At 42.4% G+C, this 19,455-nt stretch overlaps 2 protein-coding genes and 1 non-coding gene across 3 annotated transcripts; 2 read left to right on the plus strand and 1 right to left on the minus strand.

The window, feature by feature from the left end:
* Positions 1-2,920: 2,920 nt before the first annotated feature.
* On the minus strand, positions 2,921-2,976 carry LOC112223193. Its single transcript, XR_002949261.1, has one exon. It is a non-coding gene; the product is annotated as a U7 small nuclear RNA (small nuclear RNA).
* Positions 2,977-3,599: 623 nt separating this feature from the next.
* Positions 3,600-8,466, plus strand: LOC112223111 (triosephosphate isomerase B). Its single transcript, XM_024386076.2, has 7 exons — positions 3,600-3,799; positions 5,809-5,932; positions 6,102-6,186; positions 6,485-6,617; positions 7,154-7,239; positions 7,502-7,589; positions 7,804-8,466. Exons 1-7 carry the CDS (start codon positions 3,691-3,693, stop codon positions 7,920-7,922), a joined length of 744 nt encoding a protein of 247 aa, XP_024241844.1. The 5' UTR covers positions 3,600-3,690; the 3' UTR covers positions 7,923-8,466.
* Positions 8,467-15,943: 7,477 nt separating this feature from the next.
* Positions 15,944-18,068, plus strand: LOC112223110 (zinc finger protein 3). Its single transcript, XM_024386075.2, has 2 exons — positions 15,944-16,193; positions 16,647-18,068. The coding sequence occupies exons 1-2, from the start codon at positions 15,986-15,988 to the stop codon at positions 17,360-17,362; spliced, it is 924 nt and encodes a 307-aa protein (XP_024241843.2). The 5' UTR covers positions 15,944-15,985; the 3' UTR covers positions 17,363-18,068.
* Positions 18,069-19,455: the final 1,387 nt, after the last annotated feature.

A 19,455-nucleotide genomic window follows, 5' to 3' on the forward strand; every position in this document is an offset into this window, starting at 1 on the left:
CTACACACCTCCATCAATACAGTAGACAAGGTTTTCCTCCATCCACTGCCTAACATCATATTACGTTCTGTTGTCAGTGCTGCTCAACAGTGGTGTAAAATCCCCCCCGTGTGGCATTAGTTGGGAATTACGTGTTTGCCGAGGTAAGTGCATGCACCACCAGGTTTGTTTTCCCCAATGGTTAAAGGTCCACTCTTTAATTCGAAAAACAGCAAAACGTTATCCCTTTCTATATAGGCCTAAACTGAGGGATAGGGCTGGACACTTAAATTCATAGATTGAGCAATGTATGGTACTGACAGCCCCATGACATGAGGTCAACAACATGGCAGTTTTAACATGAATTTGAAGCTGTAGTTTGAGGCATTTATAATTGATATTCTTCAAGAATTAGTAGCCATTATAATTATAGATTAACACCACAGCTGTGTCAGAAGTGGGATAGGGATGACCTGTAAGGGCCATCGAAAGCACGGACGGGCGTGCTTGGGCCCTGAAAGATGGCGAAGCACAAGGACTTGCTTCCCGTTCAGTTGAGGTAGGTAACCAATCTGACCTTTCTAAAAACCGATTAACGCTCCCCAAACCGTAACCGTTGGAAGCCTGTTCGTGCTTCGACACGGTACCTCGCTCTGCCCTCAGAAACACTACAACATTATTAATTAAATGATCAGAAATGGCTGTAAATATTACAAAATGGGCCTAGAATTTGGGGAAGGTAAACTGATCAAGATCGGTCATGTAAAGAGTGACGCAGTTAAATAAACATTGACATGGAAAACTGAAAACTGCTGCTGACTAAACAAGTAGATAATCTTTATCCTCCCTTTCCCTTTTTGTACATGTGAATAAATCCCACTGTAGACAATATGCACCCACCATGTTGCTTTCACCTGTCCTGTCATTTCAGATCCTCAGTGCAGAAGATGAGCGGAGAAGACCGGCAGAGAATTATTGTACCGACACTCAATTTTTCAGCATCAGTAAATTTACAAAATGAAAGTAGGCCTATTGTATTGTTGTATCTATCATACAGTGACGACCTTAACCCGATACCTAGCCACTTCCTCAAGAGGGCAGGTGTTGGGTTGACAGTTGGTTTAAACCCCGGTCTGGACTACAATTCAATTCAAGGGCTTTATTGGCATGGGAAACATGTGTTAACATTGCCAAAGCAAGTGAGGTAGATAATATATAAAGTGAGTATATAAAGTGAAATAAACAATAAAAATGAACAGTAAACATTACACATACAGAAGTTTCAAAACAATAAAAACATTACAAATGTCATATTATATATATATACAGTGTTTTAACAATGCACAAATGGTAAAGGACACAAGATAAAATAAATAAGCATAAATATGGGTTGTATTTACAATGGTGTGTGTTCTTCACTGGTTGCCCTTTTCTCGTGGCAACAGGTCACAAATCTTGCTGCTGTGATGGCACACTGTGGAATTTCACCCAGTAGATATGGGAGTTTATCAAAATTGGATTTGTTTTCGAATTCTTTGTGGATCTGTGTAATCTGAGGGAAATATGTCTCTCTAATATGGTCATACATTGGGCAGGAGGTTAGGAAGTGCAGCTCAGTTTCCACCTCATTTTGTGGGCAGTGAGCACATAGCCTGTCTTCTCTTGAGAGCCATGTCTGCCTACGGCGGCCTTTCTCAATAGCAAGGCTATGCTCACTGAGTCTGTACATAGTCAAAGCTTTCCTTAATTTTGGGTCAGTCACAGTGGTCAGGTATTCTGCCGCTGTGTACTCTCTGTGTAGGGCCAAATAGCATTCTAGTTTGCTCAGTTTTTTTGTTAATTCTTTCCAATGTGTCAAGTAATTATCTTTTTGTTTTCTCATGATTTGGTTGGGTCTAATTGTGCTGCTGTCCTGGGGCTCTGTGGGTGTGTTTGTATTTGTGAACAGAGCCCCAGGACCAGCTTGCTTAGGGGACTCTTCTCCAGGTTCATCTCTCTGTAGGTGATGGCTTTGTTGTGGAAGGTTTGGGAATCACTTCCTTTTAAGTGGTTATAGAATTTAACGTCTCTTTTCTGGATTTTGATAATTAGTGGGTATCGGCCTAATTCTGCTCTGCATGCATTATTTGGTGTTCTACGTTGTACACGGAGGATACTTTGCTACACTGGTGTCAGAAGTGGGATGCCCCCCAGTTGTGGTCATCGAGAGCACATCCCAAGGATGCCGGTGTGATCAATTTACGGGAGTAAAGAGCAAGGACGCGCACTCTGAAGAAAGGGGGCGAACTTAACCCAATAATAGCAATCTCGTCAAGGGGTTCTGATCTCTTGGCGTAACTAATAGCTAAAGTATTGGGTTGACATCACTGAGTGTTCAAACCTACATCAGGATTACTACCCCATGATTTTAAACATTGTATTTAAACTTTATTTAACTAGGCAAGTCAGTTAATAAGAACAAATTATTATTTACAATGGCCTAACCATCCAAACCCTCCCCTAACGACGCCGGAGAAATTGTGCCCGCCCTCTGGGACTCCTGATCACGGCCAGTTGTGATTACAACCCTGGATCGAAACCGGGTCTGTAGTGACGCATCTAGCATGGCGATGCAGTGCCTTAGACAGCTGCACCACTCAGGATTTCATAACATACAGTGAGTGATTGATTCCAAATTATAAACCTGGTGGATCGAGCCCTGAATGCTGATTGGCTGACAGCCTTGGCACTGTATATCAGACGAATACCAGAGGTATGACAACATTTAGTTGTACTACTCTAATTACGTTGGTAACCAGTTTCTAATAGCAATAAGGCACCTCTGAGGTTTGTTGAATATGGCCACTTTCCCACAACCCCTCCGGTCTTATTGCGTAAATCTACACTCTCCTTCAATCTGTAACAGAAGAGACAAATATTTCATTTACTTTCAACAGAGTTCGGGGGCTTCTTCAATTGAAGACGCCTACTTGACAAATACTAAAAGAGCAAATTTTCCATAATCTCTTGAAGGTCACAAGCGCTCTTGTAAATTTACAGTGAGTGTTTGTGTCAGAGTTAGCTCCTATCAGGCGTACAAAAAAATATGTTTCAGTTATTAACATATTATGTGACAAATATGTTGTAATGTTACTCAAGATGGCTTGCTTTGTTGTTTAATTTTTTAAATTTTAAATCAGATTGCGGGAAATATAAGGCGAAATGCATTTTGGTTATGCAAAGTAAAAGATAGAATGCTAGCCAATCAAAGCGCTGCATTCTCTCAGCTTTCTTTTGCGTGAGAATGGATTCGTTCGATTTAGCAGGCCCCGCTCGCCGTCTGATCGGAATGGCCATTTATTTGAGATAGCCGGACATTTTTCAGTGGGTGCTCTGTGGGAATGTTCGACATGCCCATCCCCATGTACTGAAACATTAATATTATGTTCACGCTTAAAACAAAGATAGCCTAATTTGAAGAACATCCTTTTTTTTTATGTTGCCTGTACTCTTTATTCTACTGAAATAAAAGGCTAACATTGTACATAAGGAAACGCTATTCTGGGCGTGTCTCTGTAAACCAATAGAACAAACTGAGAGGTTGGGTTACGTGGCCCATGATGATAAATACAGTGATTTGCGCCGGGTTCGTTGCTCTTCTCCCCGAAGTAGGTCCGCCTGATAAGAATCCAGCTCAGTTCTAAGGCCGAGAAACAACCTTATACTGCAAATATGTCCAGAAAATTCTTCGTTGGTGGTAACTGGAAGATGAATGGCGACAAGGCAAGCCTTGGCGAACTCATCAAAACCCTCAACTCTGCCAAGCTCGACCCCAACACCGGTGCGTGGTTCTGTGTGGCTTCTGTGCTTTTAATGTCTGACTCGTGTAGTAGGCTTAGAGTTGATCTTTGAAATGGTGTAACTTGTCGCATTGGGTTCCTGGTGTAGCCTATCCAGTTGCAATGACAGTAGGCACCGCACACTTGCATTGTGAAATTAGGCTTTTGTAAGGTAAATTGTTTTAGCTCTCCATCAAGAGACGGGGGGGAAAAGCGTGAAACAAAGGTTAGGGAAGGTCATTTTTTTGGTATCAGTGCACGAATCAATGGGTGGCAAGCCAAGCTATACTCCGGTAGGTCCCCTTTCATTGCCATTTTCACAAATGGTTTTAAATTATAGGATACCCTGACACTAATGTTTACATAATTATGATGCGATCTATGCGATGGTGACAATTTGTGGAGAATCCAGAATACAATGGCAGAATACATACGCATATGCCTATTTTGGTACTGAAGCCCCCTATAATCATTTGTAACCGGATAACTCCATTGTGTCAAGGGATTTTTAACCAGTATTTTAAACTGAACTAGGATAGAGGAACATGACTTGCTAAATGGATTTTCGTTGACAGTGGGCGTACGTTCCGAACAGCACGTAGCCACAACAGTCTGTCTGGCGCGAGCGAGGGGCGGAATGTCTGTTTTGTTCTTTGATGCATTATAATGATCCATCCGATCGCGAGCCCTGTTTTTAATATAACTACCAGGAGGACCAGGGGTGGATATCATTGCACCATCACAATACTGTAATTTAGAAATGCATATTCTACCGTTAGACCCGAATTCATTTATGCGCAACATACTAATTGTGTTAACCAATAAGAGAGTTCCCCACTCCGCCAGAGAGAATGGCGGAAACACCAACATCGTGCATTTCCAAACTGCCACAGAGGCGTATGCCCTGATCGCATGTTTGTATTTGAACACATAGGTTCAAGAACAGGCTACAAGTACTTAGTCAGGTTTTGTGTCGTTTTTGTAGGATTACATGGGCGTTATCTGCTGCACCTCGGAGTGCGCCGAAGGACGCGTTATGTCCGTGTAGTAACCTACATCTGTCTACAGCCTCGGACTTTACCCCACAGAAAGAGCCACCCCTCACAACTCTAGCTTATCTACATAGTACAAATTTACTGACGCCTGAAAGCAGACGACTGAAGCTCGCGTATTGCTTTTCCCACGTCTCTTTCTAGACATGTAAAGTCAATGGTAAGTCACTTCTTCCCTAAGCCATTTTTATGAACCTGCAGAGTATTATTTTTTTTTAAATGTATCCTGTGGTTGACCTTTAAATTTAAGGTCCAGTTCGACCCCAGCAGAATTTTACCACATGAGCGACCTTTGTGAGCTGAGTTCTAGTGACCTTTTGGAGGTTGAACTAGGACCTTTTTGCAGCGGGGGACTGACTCTTGGCAGGGATAAATGACCTTTGCAGAGGGAATAGTGACTGTGTGGGTTTAATATAGACACACTTAACCCCAAGATATAGTTACAGTGCTAATGTCAGTGTCTGGCCTACTGTACCCCACAACACTGGGGATATCCCACTTGTACAGTGTGTACTAATGTGGCAGACTCTGGTATTGGACTGTATAACCAACACTGGCTCAAATAGGCCTAATCATTCTGATCGATAGGCCTTGTTTTGTACACTGAAGTGAATAGTAGAGTGAGCCACTACATGGAGTTGTCACCACTCGAAGGAAAGCCTTTCCCACGGATACTAGATGTCACTGACAATCGCTGTGTGCATTTCCTATTTCAGTTTCTAAAAAATATTACTGTTACATGGGCATCCATGTAAGGATCAAGGGGCAAATCTTAACTTCCGCTTAGACTTTTCACTTAGTCTCACACATTGACATCATTGCATGACTAAGTGAAAAAATGCAACTGAAGTGGAATTTAGGATTTCACCTCTAAGAATATTAACTGGTCGGTCTGTTATTCCAACCCTGAAAATAGTGGTCAGTGCATGACCGTGTTGGTTCTCTCTCTCTGCTTGCAGAGGTGGTCTGTGGCGCCCCGTCAATCTACCTTGAGTTCGCCAGGGCCAAGCTGGACCCTAAGATCGGAGTGGCTGCTCAGAACTGCTACAAGGTCAAGGGGGGTGCCTTCACCGGGGAGATCAGGTAATGGACATGCCCTGTAACTGCGGATGCTAGTGTCTTCAGGACACTATTGCTTTACTGAACCAACCCTGCAGGCGGACTGTACTTTGTGTGCTAATCTCTTTTACTCACACGCTCTTTCTTTTTCCGTTCTCTCACTTCCTTTATGGCCCCTCTCTCTCCTTCTCAGCCCTGCGATGATCAAGGACGTTGGCGTGCACTGGGTGATCCTGGGCCACTCTGAGAGGCGCTGGGTCTTTGGAGAGACTGATGAGGTAAATGGCTTATTTGGTCAGTGCTGGTGTTTGTGAATGTGTACTCTCGGGAGGAGTCTCTGGAGGAGGCAGCAGACTATCACAAGAACAGGGCCGTGACACAGTATTGGATTATGTCTCTTTTAACAGTGAATTGACCTTGAAAATGACAGAATTTGAGGAGCAGTGACAAATCTATGCGTCATAATTTTAATCTCCATTTTACACTCAAGGTGTTCCTCAAGTAGAGGAAATGTGAAAAATATGACAATAAATGAACAACCTGTCTGATCGGATAACTGTTTGTGTGTCCTGACAGCTTATTGGTCAGAAGTGCGCCCACGCCCTGGAGAATGGCCTGGGTGTCATTGCCTGCATCGGTGAGAAGCTGGACGAGAGGGAAGCTGGCATCACAGAGAAGGTCATCAACGCACAGACGAAGCACTTCGCAGGTATTGTCACTGAAATCACTGATTCATAATGAGTGTGTTACACAAAACCACAGATTCTGCTCAGGCGTACACATATATTATCAGAGCCTGTAATCCGCGTGTTAGTGCTGATCTAGCATCAGTTTTGCATTTTACATATTTGAAAATGGGCCCTGAACTTTACAATGCACAGAGTTAAACATGTCAAGAACCATGACAATAATATATAACAATCGTATAACCTGCAAAGGCCTCTTTGTATCTGGAAAGTAGGCAATAAATTCCAAGTACTGGGTGTACCCTGTATTACTTTGTAGTGATTCTAACATTGTTGAATGTAGTAATACTACTGCTGCGTGAATACATCCTATTGGTAAAGGGATAGTGTGCCTGCCACAGATGTGATTGGGTCTTTCAGTGTGATTAATTAGTTTTCCTTTTCGTTAACAACTTGGTTACATCCAGCGTGTCCATGATGGCACTGTGTCCATTTTGAGTTCTCCTTTTTGATTCATGTGAATGCAGTACTGTATTCATTATGTCAATTCTGTTTGCAGACAACATTAAGGACTGGTCCAAGGTTGTTCTGGCCTATGAGCCCGTGTGGGCCATCGGCACCGGCAAGACCGCATCCCCCGCCCAGGTAAGTGTTTCTTCTATTGTCATCCATTACTATTGTATGACCGCAATGGAAAGAACCTGGGACGGATGGGGACGTGTGACTAAAAGCCTGAATCTCTTTATACTGCATATATTCAGTCTGGACTAGAGCAGAATGTGTTGTCCATTTGAGATTCATCACTAAATCGAAGGCTAAAGTCAGCGCTTACTGGACTTTGGAACCAATATTCATGGTTTTATTTCAATCTCTTTTTTCCTTATCTTTTCTTATCTTTGTCTCTCAGGCCCAGGACGTTCATGACAAACTGAGGCAGTGGGTCAAGGCCCATGTGTCTGAGGCAGTAGCCAACTCTGTCAGGATAATCTATGGAGGTGAGACCAAACTCCTATGCTTCACGTTTAAACACACTTACGCTGTTAACGCCACAACCACAAACGGGGGTTAATAGATTAGCTATGCAATGACAAAACCTAATTCAAGTCAGGGGCATGCAGTGGTAGGAGCATACAGTGGTCTCTTCACCCCCCCCACTTTGTCCCTCATCACTCCATTCCTCACTCATATCTGTCTGTTCTCTCTCCTCAGGTTCCGTGACAGGTGGCACCTGCAAGGAGCTGGGAGGCATGAAGGATGTGGATGGTTTCCTGGTTGGCGGCGCTGCACTCAAGCCAGAGTTCGTTGACATCATCAACGCCAAGCAATAAAAACCCTGAAGTGTTCAGACGATATGAGGCGAACTCCATTCAGACGAAACCTGAGCCATTATCCTCAAAACTCGGCACTTAGAACCCCCTTCCCTTAGCCTTTTTTTAAAATTCTATATATTTGTGATGTCTTTACCTTTTTTTTTTTGGTTTAATGTTTCAAAGAAAAGGAACAGTTTGACACTCATACTATACAGCAGTGAAAGGTGTTAGTTCCACTGAGGTTTTTTTGTACTAGCCTCCACTACTGCTTTTTAAAGGGACTGCGCTTGACCACACCATCCTGGATGGAACAACAACCCATGCCTTTACTTGAAAGTTTACAAACTTTTATGTATACAGTGTCAAAACTAGCAATCAGATTCACTTGTCTTTGTACTATAGATGACTCTTTGTGTAATTTATGTTTTGGGTCTTATCCCTTCCCATAGAACACATGATCCTCTCTCTCATTGGCTACTCGGTCAAGAGGGAGGCGTCCATTACATGTCCACCATGTTTTGTTAGGGGGGGCTGACTGTTGTAATAAAAGGTTTAGAGACTAGTTGTGTCCTGTTTTTATTGTGTTATTGACACATGGCACATAATCTTCCACAACATGATCTTGAATACTAGCAGGCTGCATTCCTACCTTGGTGTAAAGCCAGTCAGACTACAGTATCTGGTGGTGGTACTTTGGTAATGTGATGCCAAATTCCTGAGAGTTCATGTAGATAATGGTGCAATTCATATCATGTCCACTAGGCCATGCCCAATCACCAACATCCTCAAACAAAATTGATTATTTCTCTTCTGCAGCATTCTTCGACAGTGGAGATGTTTCAAAAGGTCAAGCGCTATCGTCTTTTCCTATGTGGCTTCTTCTCTCCTTACCTTGAACTGTGAAGCTGTCAAGTGAGGTTTAAGTCACAGGGTAAGGAAAAAAGCAAAGAATAGGAACACAGCCTTCTTCAGCATTCCCTCCACAATGCTGAACTCCTTATGACAATCCCACCATGTACAAATCTGGCAACAGAGGCATGAATGAATCTACTTAAATATTGATGATTTGATTAGTGGGAAGTAAGGTTAGCAGACTGAACAGCATAGGAGGCTGCTGAGGGGAGGCTCATAATGGCTGCAATAGAGCAAATGGAATGGCATCAAACACTTACAAACCATGTGTTTGATTTATTTGATTCAAATCAAATTTTATTTGTCACATACACATGGTTAGCAGATGTTAATGCGAGTGTAGCGAAATGCTTGTGCTTCTAGTTCCGACAATGCAGTAATAATCCAACAAGTAATCTAACTAACAATTCCAAAAAAAAACAAAAAACTGTCTTATACACAGTGTAAGGGGATAAAGAATATGTAGATAAAGATATATGAATGAGTGATGGTACAGAGCAGCTTAGGCAAGATACAGTAGATGGTATCGAGTACAGTATATACATATGAGTATGTAAACAAAGTGGCTAGTGATACATGTATTACATAAGGATGCAGTAGATGATATAGAGTACAGTATATACGTATACATATGAGATGAATAATGTAGGGTATGTAAACATATTAGGTAGCATTGTTTAAAGTGGCTAGTGATATATTTTACATCATTTCCCATCAATTCCCATTATTAAAGTGGCTGGAGTTGAGTCAGTGTCAGTGTCAGTGTGTTGGCAGCAGCCACTCAATGTTAGTGGTGGCTGTTTAACAGTCTGATGGCCTTGAGATAGAAGCTGTTTTTCAGTCTCTCGGTCCCAGCTTTGATGCACCTGTACTGACCTCGCCTTCTGGATGATAGCGGGGTGAACAGGCAGTGGCTCGGGTGGTTGTTATCCTTGATGATCTTTATGGCCTTCCTGTAACATCAGGTGGTGTAGGTGTCCTGGAGGGCAGGTAGTTTGCCCCCGGTGATGCGTTGTGCAGACCTCACTACCCTCTGGAGAGCCTTACGGTTGTGGGCGGAGCAGTTGCCGTACCAGGTGGTGATACAGCCCGCCAGGATGCTCTCCATCCCAGTCATTACCGAGAGCCCCTTCTCCCAAATTAAGGTGCCACCAACCTCCTGTCCTTCACAACAGATATGCTCAACAGTTCTGCGCTGCTCCATGAAGTGCAAGAAGTATGAATGCCCTGACTTCTGCAGAGGCTGTATTACCGGAAATGTTGCCTGGATTGACGCATGCTGTAATGCAATTTGTATGATAAAATGAGACGTTTGCTTTGCGTTGAACCCAGCCATGCATGCGGTAATACAAAGTGATAGGGACACGTATCTGACTCAATGCCTGCCTGATGAGGGCCTCGCATTGTTACACATAAACATATATAATAATGGATTTTTTTTGCCACCGCTATATGCAATGCGTGTAATTGGAAACTCACCAACTAATGTAGCTATTGATAGCTATGGTAAAAGGACCATTTTGCTGAGATGATGGCCAATTGATTGCCACGTAACATATGAGGTGTAGGCAAAGCATGACCAACGATTTAGTTGCTGCAGGGTGAGGGTGGGATTATACCTAGTGTGGCTGCTGTGGTTGCAGCTCTAGTTCATATTACTTGAGAAAAGAGGAGAAGTGAAACAGAATTTGGAAAAGGGTTTGTCCAAATTATAGTAATTTTTTGAACAGAAGTTTAAAACAACATGCACACACAGGAGGAAATCAAAATCCAAAACCACACCATAAAAAAGCATCTCTGTACATAAACATTTTTTTTTATATAAAATAGTATGGTATTATACAACACATACAGAACTCACATTTTATTAATTCAGTCTGAGCAGCACATCTGTCCAGTGAGGAAAAAATGATGAGGAGCAGAGCTTTCTGTGGTGGGAAAATATGGAATGTAGGAGTTGGTAATGTTCTCTAGTTGCACCGTAATTGGCTCAGTGTTCTGTCACTCATGGGGACACTACATCACTACAAAATCTATGGGACAGCTAAAAAATTCAAGTCCATTGGGTGCTGTCATAGAGTTACATTAGAAGGTCATTGGCCACAGATAAAATGACGTCAAAACACGTTATATCTACAGTAGCTTTGATTGGACTGATCATGTCAACTTCATACTTTCAAGATTTTTGCTAGCAATCTAGCAGTTATCATCATGAATCAAGTCAACTATCTAATGGCAAATCCTTTTCATAGGAAGAGAAATGATAGATAAAACATATCGGTGCTCATTGGCCATTGGACATAGACATTACACAACAAGTTGTAAATCGCAAATTCAACAATGAGTGGTTTGGAAGTTCAAGAGAACTGGGAATTCGGAAAAAAGCGAGATCCGATTGGGAAAATACATTTTGAACGGTGTTTCAACTCGTAATTCCGTGTCGGGAACTCAGGCCTCTTTCTAGAGCTCCGACCTAAAGATCACTAACATCATGATGCAACTTTGTTTTTTTCAGAGTTCCCCGTTGTCTTGAAAGCACCATAAATCCAGAGAATGCCAGACTTTGATGACAAAATTTTCCCATTTAGGACACAGCCACGCCACCTTCCTGTTCAAGTGAGCACAACACAATAAGGAGAGTCCAGAAAAGTCCTGTATGTTGCTGCATAAATGATGCAATATGCCAGGGAGATAGTATTACTTTCATAGCTACAGTATACATAAGTGTATGTTGTGTAGTAAGCTGTTAGTAGCCCATGTGCCTCACCGTAATAATTTGGTCCCTTTTACCCCCATAATTTAGCATACTGTTCTGACTTGGTGGTGCACATGTAGCCTATAGCCTGTTTTAGAGAAATGTCATCATTGAATATTGTAAGAGCTTTCATTGTCTGTTTATATGCCCCCTTTATTTATCCTACGGTTCTGACTTGGTGTACGGGGAGAATACTGTAAGAATGGCCCATGTTCTGAATAGTTACATTGATTGTGTCAGTCCTAGCTCGCTCATGAATGTCTTAATCTAAATTACGGATTGCCTCTTATCCACTCGTCGTCCCCTTATGCCATAGTTCCATCTCAATTGTCAGTAGAAATCACATTTGTTTAAGCAAGTCAGCCATATCAGCTATGTTTTTTTTTAAAGGCGGTAAATGAGGCTGAATGAACTGTTTCGCTGTGGAAGGTGTTGGGACCACTTTACGTAGGCCCTAACAGTTTGTGGGCACAGTTTGTCACCGTTATAGTCCAATTAATGTATTGTTTAGTGTTGTGTAGTGGCTTTGCTGGCATGCATCTAAACAATTTTTTAGAGTTTGCTCCATCAAGATTTCCATTTGAAGTCGGAAGTTTACATACACCTTAGCCAAATGCATTTAACTCAGTTTTTCACAATTCCTGACATTAAAAGTTAAAAGTCCCTGTTTTAGGTCAGTTAGGATCACCACTTTATTTTAAGAATGTGAAATGTCAGAATAATAGTAGAGAGAATGATTTATTTCAGCATTTATTTATTTCATCACATTCCCAGTGGGTCAGAAGTTTACACACACTCAATTAGTATTTGGTAGCATTGCCTTTAAAATGTTTAACTTGGGTCAAACTTTTCAGTAGCTTTCCACAAGCTTCCCACAATAATTTGGGTGAATTTTGGCCCATTCCCCTTGACAGAGCTGGTGTAACAGAGTCAGGTTTGTCGGCCTCCTTGCTCGCACACACTTTTTAAGATCTGCCCACAAATGTTCCCCTTTTTACTCCAAACATAGCGATGGTCATTATGGCCAAACAGTTATATTTTTGTTTCATCAGACCAGAGGACATTTCTCCAAAAAGTTTGATCTTTGTCCCCATGTGCAGTTGCAAACCGTAGTCTGGCTTTTTTTATGGAGGTTTTGGAGCAGTGGCTTCTTCCTTGCTGAGCGTCTTTCAGGTTATGTCGATATAGGACTCGTTTTACTGTGGATATATATACTTTTGTACCTGTTTTCTCCAGCATCTTCACAAGGTCCTTTGATGTTGTTCTGGGATTGATTTGCACTTTACTCACCAAAGAACGCATCTCCTTCCTGAGTGGTGTGATTGTTTGTACAGATGAACATGGTACCTTCAGGCATTTGGAAATTGCTCCCAAGGATGAACCAGACTTGTGGAGGTCTACAAGTTAGTTTGTTAACAAGACATTTGTGGAGTGGTTGAAAAACGAGTTTTAATGACTCCAACCTAAGTGAATGTAAACTTCCGACTTCAACTGTACATGCTAAAATCGTTACTGATTATAATCAATGTGGGATGGCGCAAATCTTAGAGATGTAATTATGAAGCGCTCTTCTCCAGAAGGGAAACATGGAGCGGGGAACATGGAAATTGCGGTAAACAATAAATGTTACCACAAACTTTGCGATGGAAAAGATATGCTGTATCCTGGGAACAGAGGTTTTAAAGACGTTTTTTTATATCTTCACAAGCCATGACCCTCCAGTCACACTCGTGGGAGGGCAGCAAGATGCTGACGTCTTTCCCTTGAGGGATCTTGGTCTTCAGGCAGTTAGATAATATGGATCACCCCTCATAACGAGCCGTGCATCAACAGGGCCCAAGGTGCCAAGGAGGGACTGGATAGCCGCCAACACTGGGTCGCGTATTGGCAGCAGGAGCCCGGTGTAGACGGTGGACGTAGCCGGAGCGGCGGTGTTGCCGCGGAGGAACAAGGACCAGCCGGTTGTGTAGAATTGCAGGAAATAAACTTTAAACCTGCTAAATGGTCTCTCCACCAACAAGAGGGGTGTGAATAGTTTGGGTCATGAACAGTGCTTGCGCAGGATGTTCCCCAATGCTGGATGGGTGACCTGAGTGAAAAAGTTTGGGAATCCCTGCTATATCGCACAGTAATAGGCTACCCATACTGTGAAATATTTGACATAAGCTACCAGTCTATTTACTGTGTTCTGTAATCTTTTGCAGTAATTATGTTACCGGCAAAGGACTGTGTCCGTTTCTGAAAGAGAAAATAATGGCAAATGGTTGTGCACCTGTTAGTGAACGTTTCAATTCAACATTGCGGGCTTTCCCCCCAATCTAAATATGATGGAATGCCCGTGAATTCTTAAACATTGTCCAGGGCAAACTACAACAAAAATGTACTTACTGTACTTACAGTAGCATAAATAGAGGCCTACTTCAATGTAAAACATAAACTGTTCACCTTTTAAATTCAAATGTATATTTTGCCATTGGCTTCCCTGAAAACAGGTACTGACAGGGGGAGCAATATGATTCTGTTAGGGGTGGTCACACTGGATGGGGATGGTGATGGAAGCTTTGGTGGTCTACACAATGAAGAAGCAGGTGTCCCTTCCAGTGATGTGGAGCTGACCTTGTACCTGGTGCCAGCAAGACCCTCCCTCCCTGATATAGAAATCCTTCGACTTCACGGCCTCTTCAATGGTAAGGTCCCTTGCACCATAGGGACACTTGACCTCCACCACTACTGTGACCCCCCGGGGTGGCACCCAGGATCCCAGACCCTGGGACCTAAAGCCCTGACTCCTGCATATCCATCCCTGTAGTCATTTGAATGCCTTGATGCCCTCCTCTTCATTATCTGTGGCCCACCTTACAGACAACAGCCCATCCAACGACTGATCTGAGGACCTTTTTTTTAGCAGCAACGGAGTTAAACGCTTGGCTCTAACCACTGCTCCATAATTGCTGGCCGTCAAGCTCCCTCTCCTCATAGTGTGCCAGTTGGGGTTTGTGCGCTGTCCAACTGTTGCCTGCCGTATAGCCTCCTACTGCTCCGCTGTGTAACGGCTATCATCGGTGGAAGAAGAAGAGGACCAAGGTGCAGCGTGGTATGTGTCCATATCTTTTAATCAAGAACTTGAACACAGAACAAAAAACAATAAACAATAAACCGACAACCGAAAACAGTTCTGGCTGGTGCAGACACACAACAGAAAACAGAAAATAATCACCCACGAAACACAATAGAAAACAGGCTACCTAAATATGGTTCTCAATCAGGGACAACGATTGACAGCTGCCTCTGATTGAGAACTATACCAGGCCAAACACAGAAATAGCAAATTATAGAAAAACTAACATAGACAACCCACCCAACTCACACCCTGACCATACTAAAACAAAGACATAACAAAAGAACTAAGGTCAGAACGTGACACGCTGACAGCGCCATGCCAGCAAGGGTGCCTGCATGCCCCAGGTGCCCTTGTTTTTTAACAATGTCCGGTACAGACAGGGTGACAGGGAGGGAAGCTGTTGTTCTGGCTCAGGTTCCAGGAGACATGTCGTCCCACTGAACCTGCCCCGGAGACGGTTCCTTGGCCACTGAAGATCCTCCTGTGAGCTTTCGCGACAGAGGGTTGTAGATCTTCCACTGACTGCACCTGGTTGGGCACGGCTGTCTTCCTCAACTCGCATTCCACATCCATATGGCCGTTATTGTGAACCACTAAAATATGCTGTATGGCTAGGGCTGTTGCGGTGACCATATTACCGCCACACTGGCGGTCACGAGTCATGAAGGCAGTCAAATTCTATGTGACCATTTAGTCATGGTAATTAGGATTCTCAAAGCTCTGATGCTGCTGATGATCATTAGTAGCCTACCAAACAAATTTAACCAATCTACACTCTTACATTAATCTTCTGTAATATATTATTTTTTATTTAACTCGGCAGGTCAGTTAAGAACAAATTCTTATTTACAATGACGGCCTACCCCGGCCAAACTCTAACCCGGACGACACTGGGCCAATTGTGCACCACCCTATGGGACTCCCAATCACGGCCAGTTGTGAAACAGCCTGTAATCAAACAAGGGTCTGTCGTGACACCTCTAGCACTGGGATGCTGTGCCTTAGACCGCTGCGCCAATCTATCAATAGATTATAGATTTTCTCAAAATATGTTAAATAGCATAGCCTATATAGTTATAAACATGTATAGTTATATAGTTATTAAATAGTTTGGTCTTTCTCTTAATTTTTTTCTGGGAGCATGAATTATTACTCAATCCAATTTCAATTTAATAATACAATTTTCATATCTTATTTCAGTTTATCCCATTTCAGGGTGCTCGACGGGACTTTTATTTAGAAAATCGTGAGAGAGAAACACGTGACCGGAAGTAAGAACCTCACTGTTTGTTTATGTTACTTGGGGTAGCTACTCGACTAGCATTCCTCAAAATGTCAAAAATAGAGTTGCTGAGATTGTTTCTCAACGAAAGATTGACAGCTGCTGCTGATGAGATATTTGGAACAATTGAAAAGACAATTATAGAGTACCAGGAAGAAGTTTCCCGCACGAAAGAGGAGAACAGCCGTCTACGGGGGATGCTAAGGTTACAAAAAACAGGTTTGTGACCTTTTTACAACGCTTATGGGCACTAGCTACTTAGTTTATACAGCTTTGATATTACTGCATCTAGCTACTACAGATTGATGTGAAGCTCATTAATATCTGCCCTTCCGACTCAATTGCATTGCCAGCATTGCCCCTTGGATTCTCAAGAACTAATTCAGATAGCTACCTGCATTCTACATGTTTTGTCAGACCCCCAAAATATGCAGGTTTGCCTGGCCTGCTTCAACTCTGCATGCTCACTATGCTGTAGGTTTTACAAAAGTAAGAATCAAAAGACAATCTTGTGCATGGGGTGGGAGGACACATAAGCCATGAGTGGCAGGTGTTCGAATCCCGGCTGTGGTTTGAATCCAGACTTGGCGTGTCTTTGTTTTCTACTTATTACTGCTTATATGTATTGCTTTCATCATGTAATTTGATTTTTTTTAATCCATTCTCCCTCAGACCCCCAGCCGCTGACTGTCTCTGACGAGGATCTTCCCCCTGAGCAGCAGCACTGTGAGCAGCAGTGGAGCCCTAGTCTGGAACCCGAGGGTCCGGAGGCCACACAGATTAAAAAGGAGCAGGAGGAACTCCGGACCAGTCGGAGGGAAGAGCAACTTCAATGGCTAGAGTCTGGTACCAAAGACTTCACATTCAGTCCTTCCTGTTTGAAAAGTAACTATGATCCGATTCAGAACCCAACTCATTCATCACATCTTCACCAAGTACAAAGTGAGGAAAGCAGAGAGAACCCAACTCATTCATCACATCTTGACCAAATACAAAGTGAGACAAACAGTGAGAACCCAAGTCAGTCCTCATACCTTCACCAAATAGAAAGCGAGGAAGACGGAGAGAACCCAGCAGCTCAGTCCTCATATCTTTACCAAATACAAAGTCAGGAAAACCGAGAGAAACCATGGCAATGCCGTGTTTGTGACAAATGTTTCAGCAATATTCATCATCTGAAAGCGCACGTGAGGAGTCACACAGGGGAGCGACCATATAAGTGTCCTATATGTAGAAAATGCTTTATGACAACAAGCGCATTGAATAGGCATCAGACAATTCATACTGATGGAAAACCGTTTAGGTGTAATTATTGTGGCAAATCCTTCAAATGGATGAACTCCCTTGGAAGGCACATAAGAATTACCCATGAGAGGGAGAATATATGACAGCACCTTGTGTGGGGAAAGGGCAACAGTTGTTATGAAAAAGTTACATCCTGATGCTTTTTATTCTATTTCCATATAATATTATAATATGCCATATGCTATTGCCATATAATTACACTATAACAAAATAGAACACTATGCTATGGTTAATTATAGGGGCGTCAGGGTAGCCTAGTGGTTAGAGCATTGGACTAGTAACCGTAATTTTGCAAGTTCAAATCCCCGAGCTGACAAGGTACAAATCTGTCATTCTGCCCCTGAACAGGCAGTTAACCCACTGTTCCTAGGCCGTCATTGAAAATAAGAATTTGTTCTTAACTGACTTGCCTAGTTAAATAAAGGTAAAATAAATAGGATATCTATGGCTATTTTGTGTGTGTTGTCTTTTACATGTTTGTAACCACTTTCCCAGGGACTGCAGATGGAAATATGTCTTGATCAATGTGCATTGTCTTTGTCAAATAAATCAAATAAGGTCAAGATTTAGAGGCGTATCTTGCACCTGTCTGTGCATAAAGATTGTTTTTGTCATGTTCATATGGTGTAATGTCATGTCATGTCAACATCTGTTTTGACCATTTCCTCCAGTGATCACAAGATCCAAAACATTTTCCATATGCCTACATTACTGTCCTTTTTTTTTATACCTCAGTGATCTTTCTAATGTGCACACCTGATGGCAAAAAATAAATAATCAACACACCAATTCTGTTGCCATAGTCTTATCCCTACTTAGCTATTTGATGCCATTGAAAAAACATGTTCAATAATTAAAGCATGTAAATAATTCATTCCGAGAACTAAGGAGATGTCACATGACTTAGATTTGAGACTGATGATTTGAAATGATCTGGCCAGGTTTTGTAACGTTTTGTCACTGCCTACTCATTTTGTGGCACTGTCTCCATGGATTAGGCTACTCTCCACGTACCCAGAGACAGTATCGCACTTCCAAAAAACTGATTGGCTAGTGATACGCATACTCGACCCTCTGGTTGGACCAGAAAACTGTCAATCAACATGGATCTACAAATACGTATGGGGTGAAGTTGGAACATATTCTGGCGAATTAATTACGATTTTTGCCGAACTACATTGGACACCTTTCTCTAAATATATCTGGTTAACGTTAGCTCTATTCAGTCTGGGAGTGCGTGTGATTTATCAAAAGTGTAGTGGAATATCCCCCCAGCTTTTGTTATCCTTATTAGTCCATTAAATTAATTCATCAACAGCAGGCACAGACTGATCTTTTTCCCTGCAGGATATTAATAATGTTATGTTTTATTTTCATTTTCTTCAGATTGTGTAGTTAGTTTGCTAGCATTATTCAGGGCGATGGTCGTGGCATTTTCCGTGTAAGTTAGATTTTCCTCGTGCTTTGCTAGTCTTTCAGAGGTTTTCCTTATCCAACCATTAATTAGGCAATGTTAAATTAGTGATATCTGAAACATCAGGCACGGACTGATATTTTATTTAGCCTTGTAGTGTATTTTTTTCTTGAGATTGTGTGGTTGGCATGAACTGCATAGCTCTTTTGGTGTGTTCATGCAATTTCGTGGCTGGGGGTAGTGTAATTTTCATATTGCAGGCTGGCTGGTAGCTGGGAGTAGCTTTATTGGAAATGTATAGGTGTAAATCCTGCAATTTCTGTTTCCTAAATATTAAAGCATTCATTACTCATGCAAAAAAAACATAGAAATGTGGCGAACTACAGTTTTACTTGTGGGGTAGAGTGCCCTTGCACCAAAGCATCACTACTTGTTACACTACCCCGACCTCATCCTGCAATTTGGGCAAGGTCCCCCTGCTCAAGCTAGCGCATGTCCAGGCCCGTCTGAAGTTTGCCAATGACCATCTGGATGATCCAGAGGAGGATTTGGAGAAGGTCATGTGGTGTGATGAGACAAAAATAGAGCTTTTTGGTCTAAACTCCACTCGCCGTGTTTGGAGGAAGAAGAAGGATGAGTACAGCCCCAAGAAGACCATCCCAACTGTGAAGCATGGAGGTGGAAACATCATTCTTTGGGGATGCTTTTCTGCAAAGGGGACAGGACGACTGCACCGTATTGAGGGGAGGATGGATGGGGCCA

The sequence above is a fragment of the Oncorhynchus tshawytscha genome, linkage group LG23 (assembly GCF_018296145.1).
Source record: "Oncorhynchus tshawytscha isolate Ot180627B linkage group LG23, Otsh_v2.0, whole genome shotgun sequence".
Taxonomy (NCBI): Eukaryota; Metazoa; Chordata; class Actinopteri; order Salmoniformes; family Salmonidae; genus Oncorhynchus; species Oncorhynchus tshawytscha.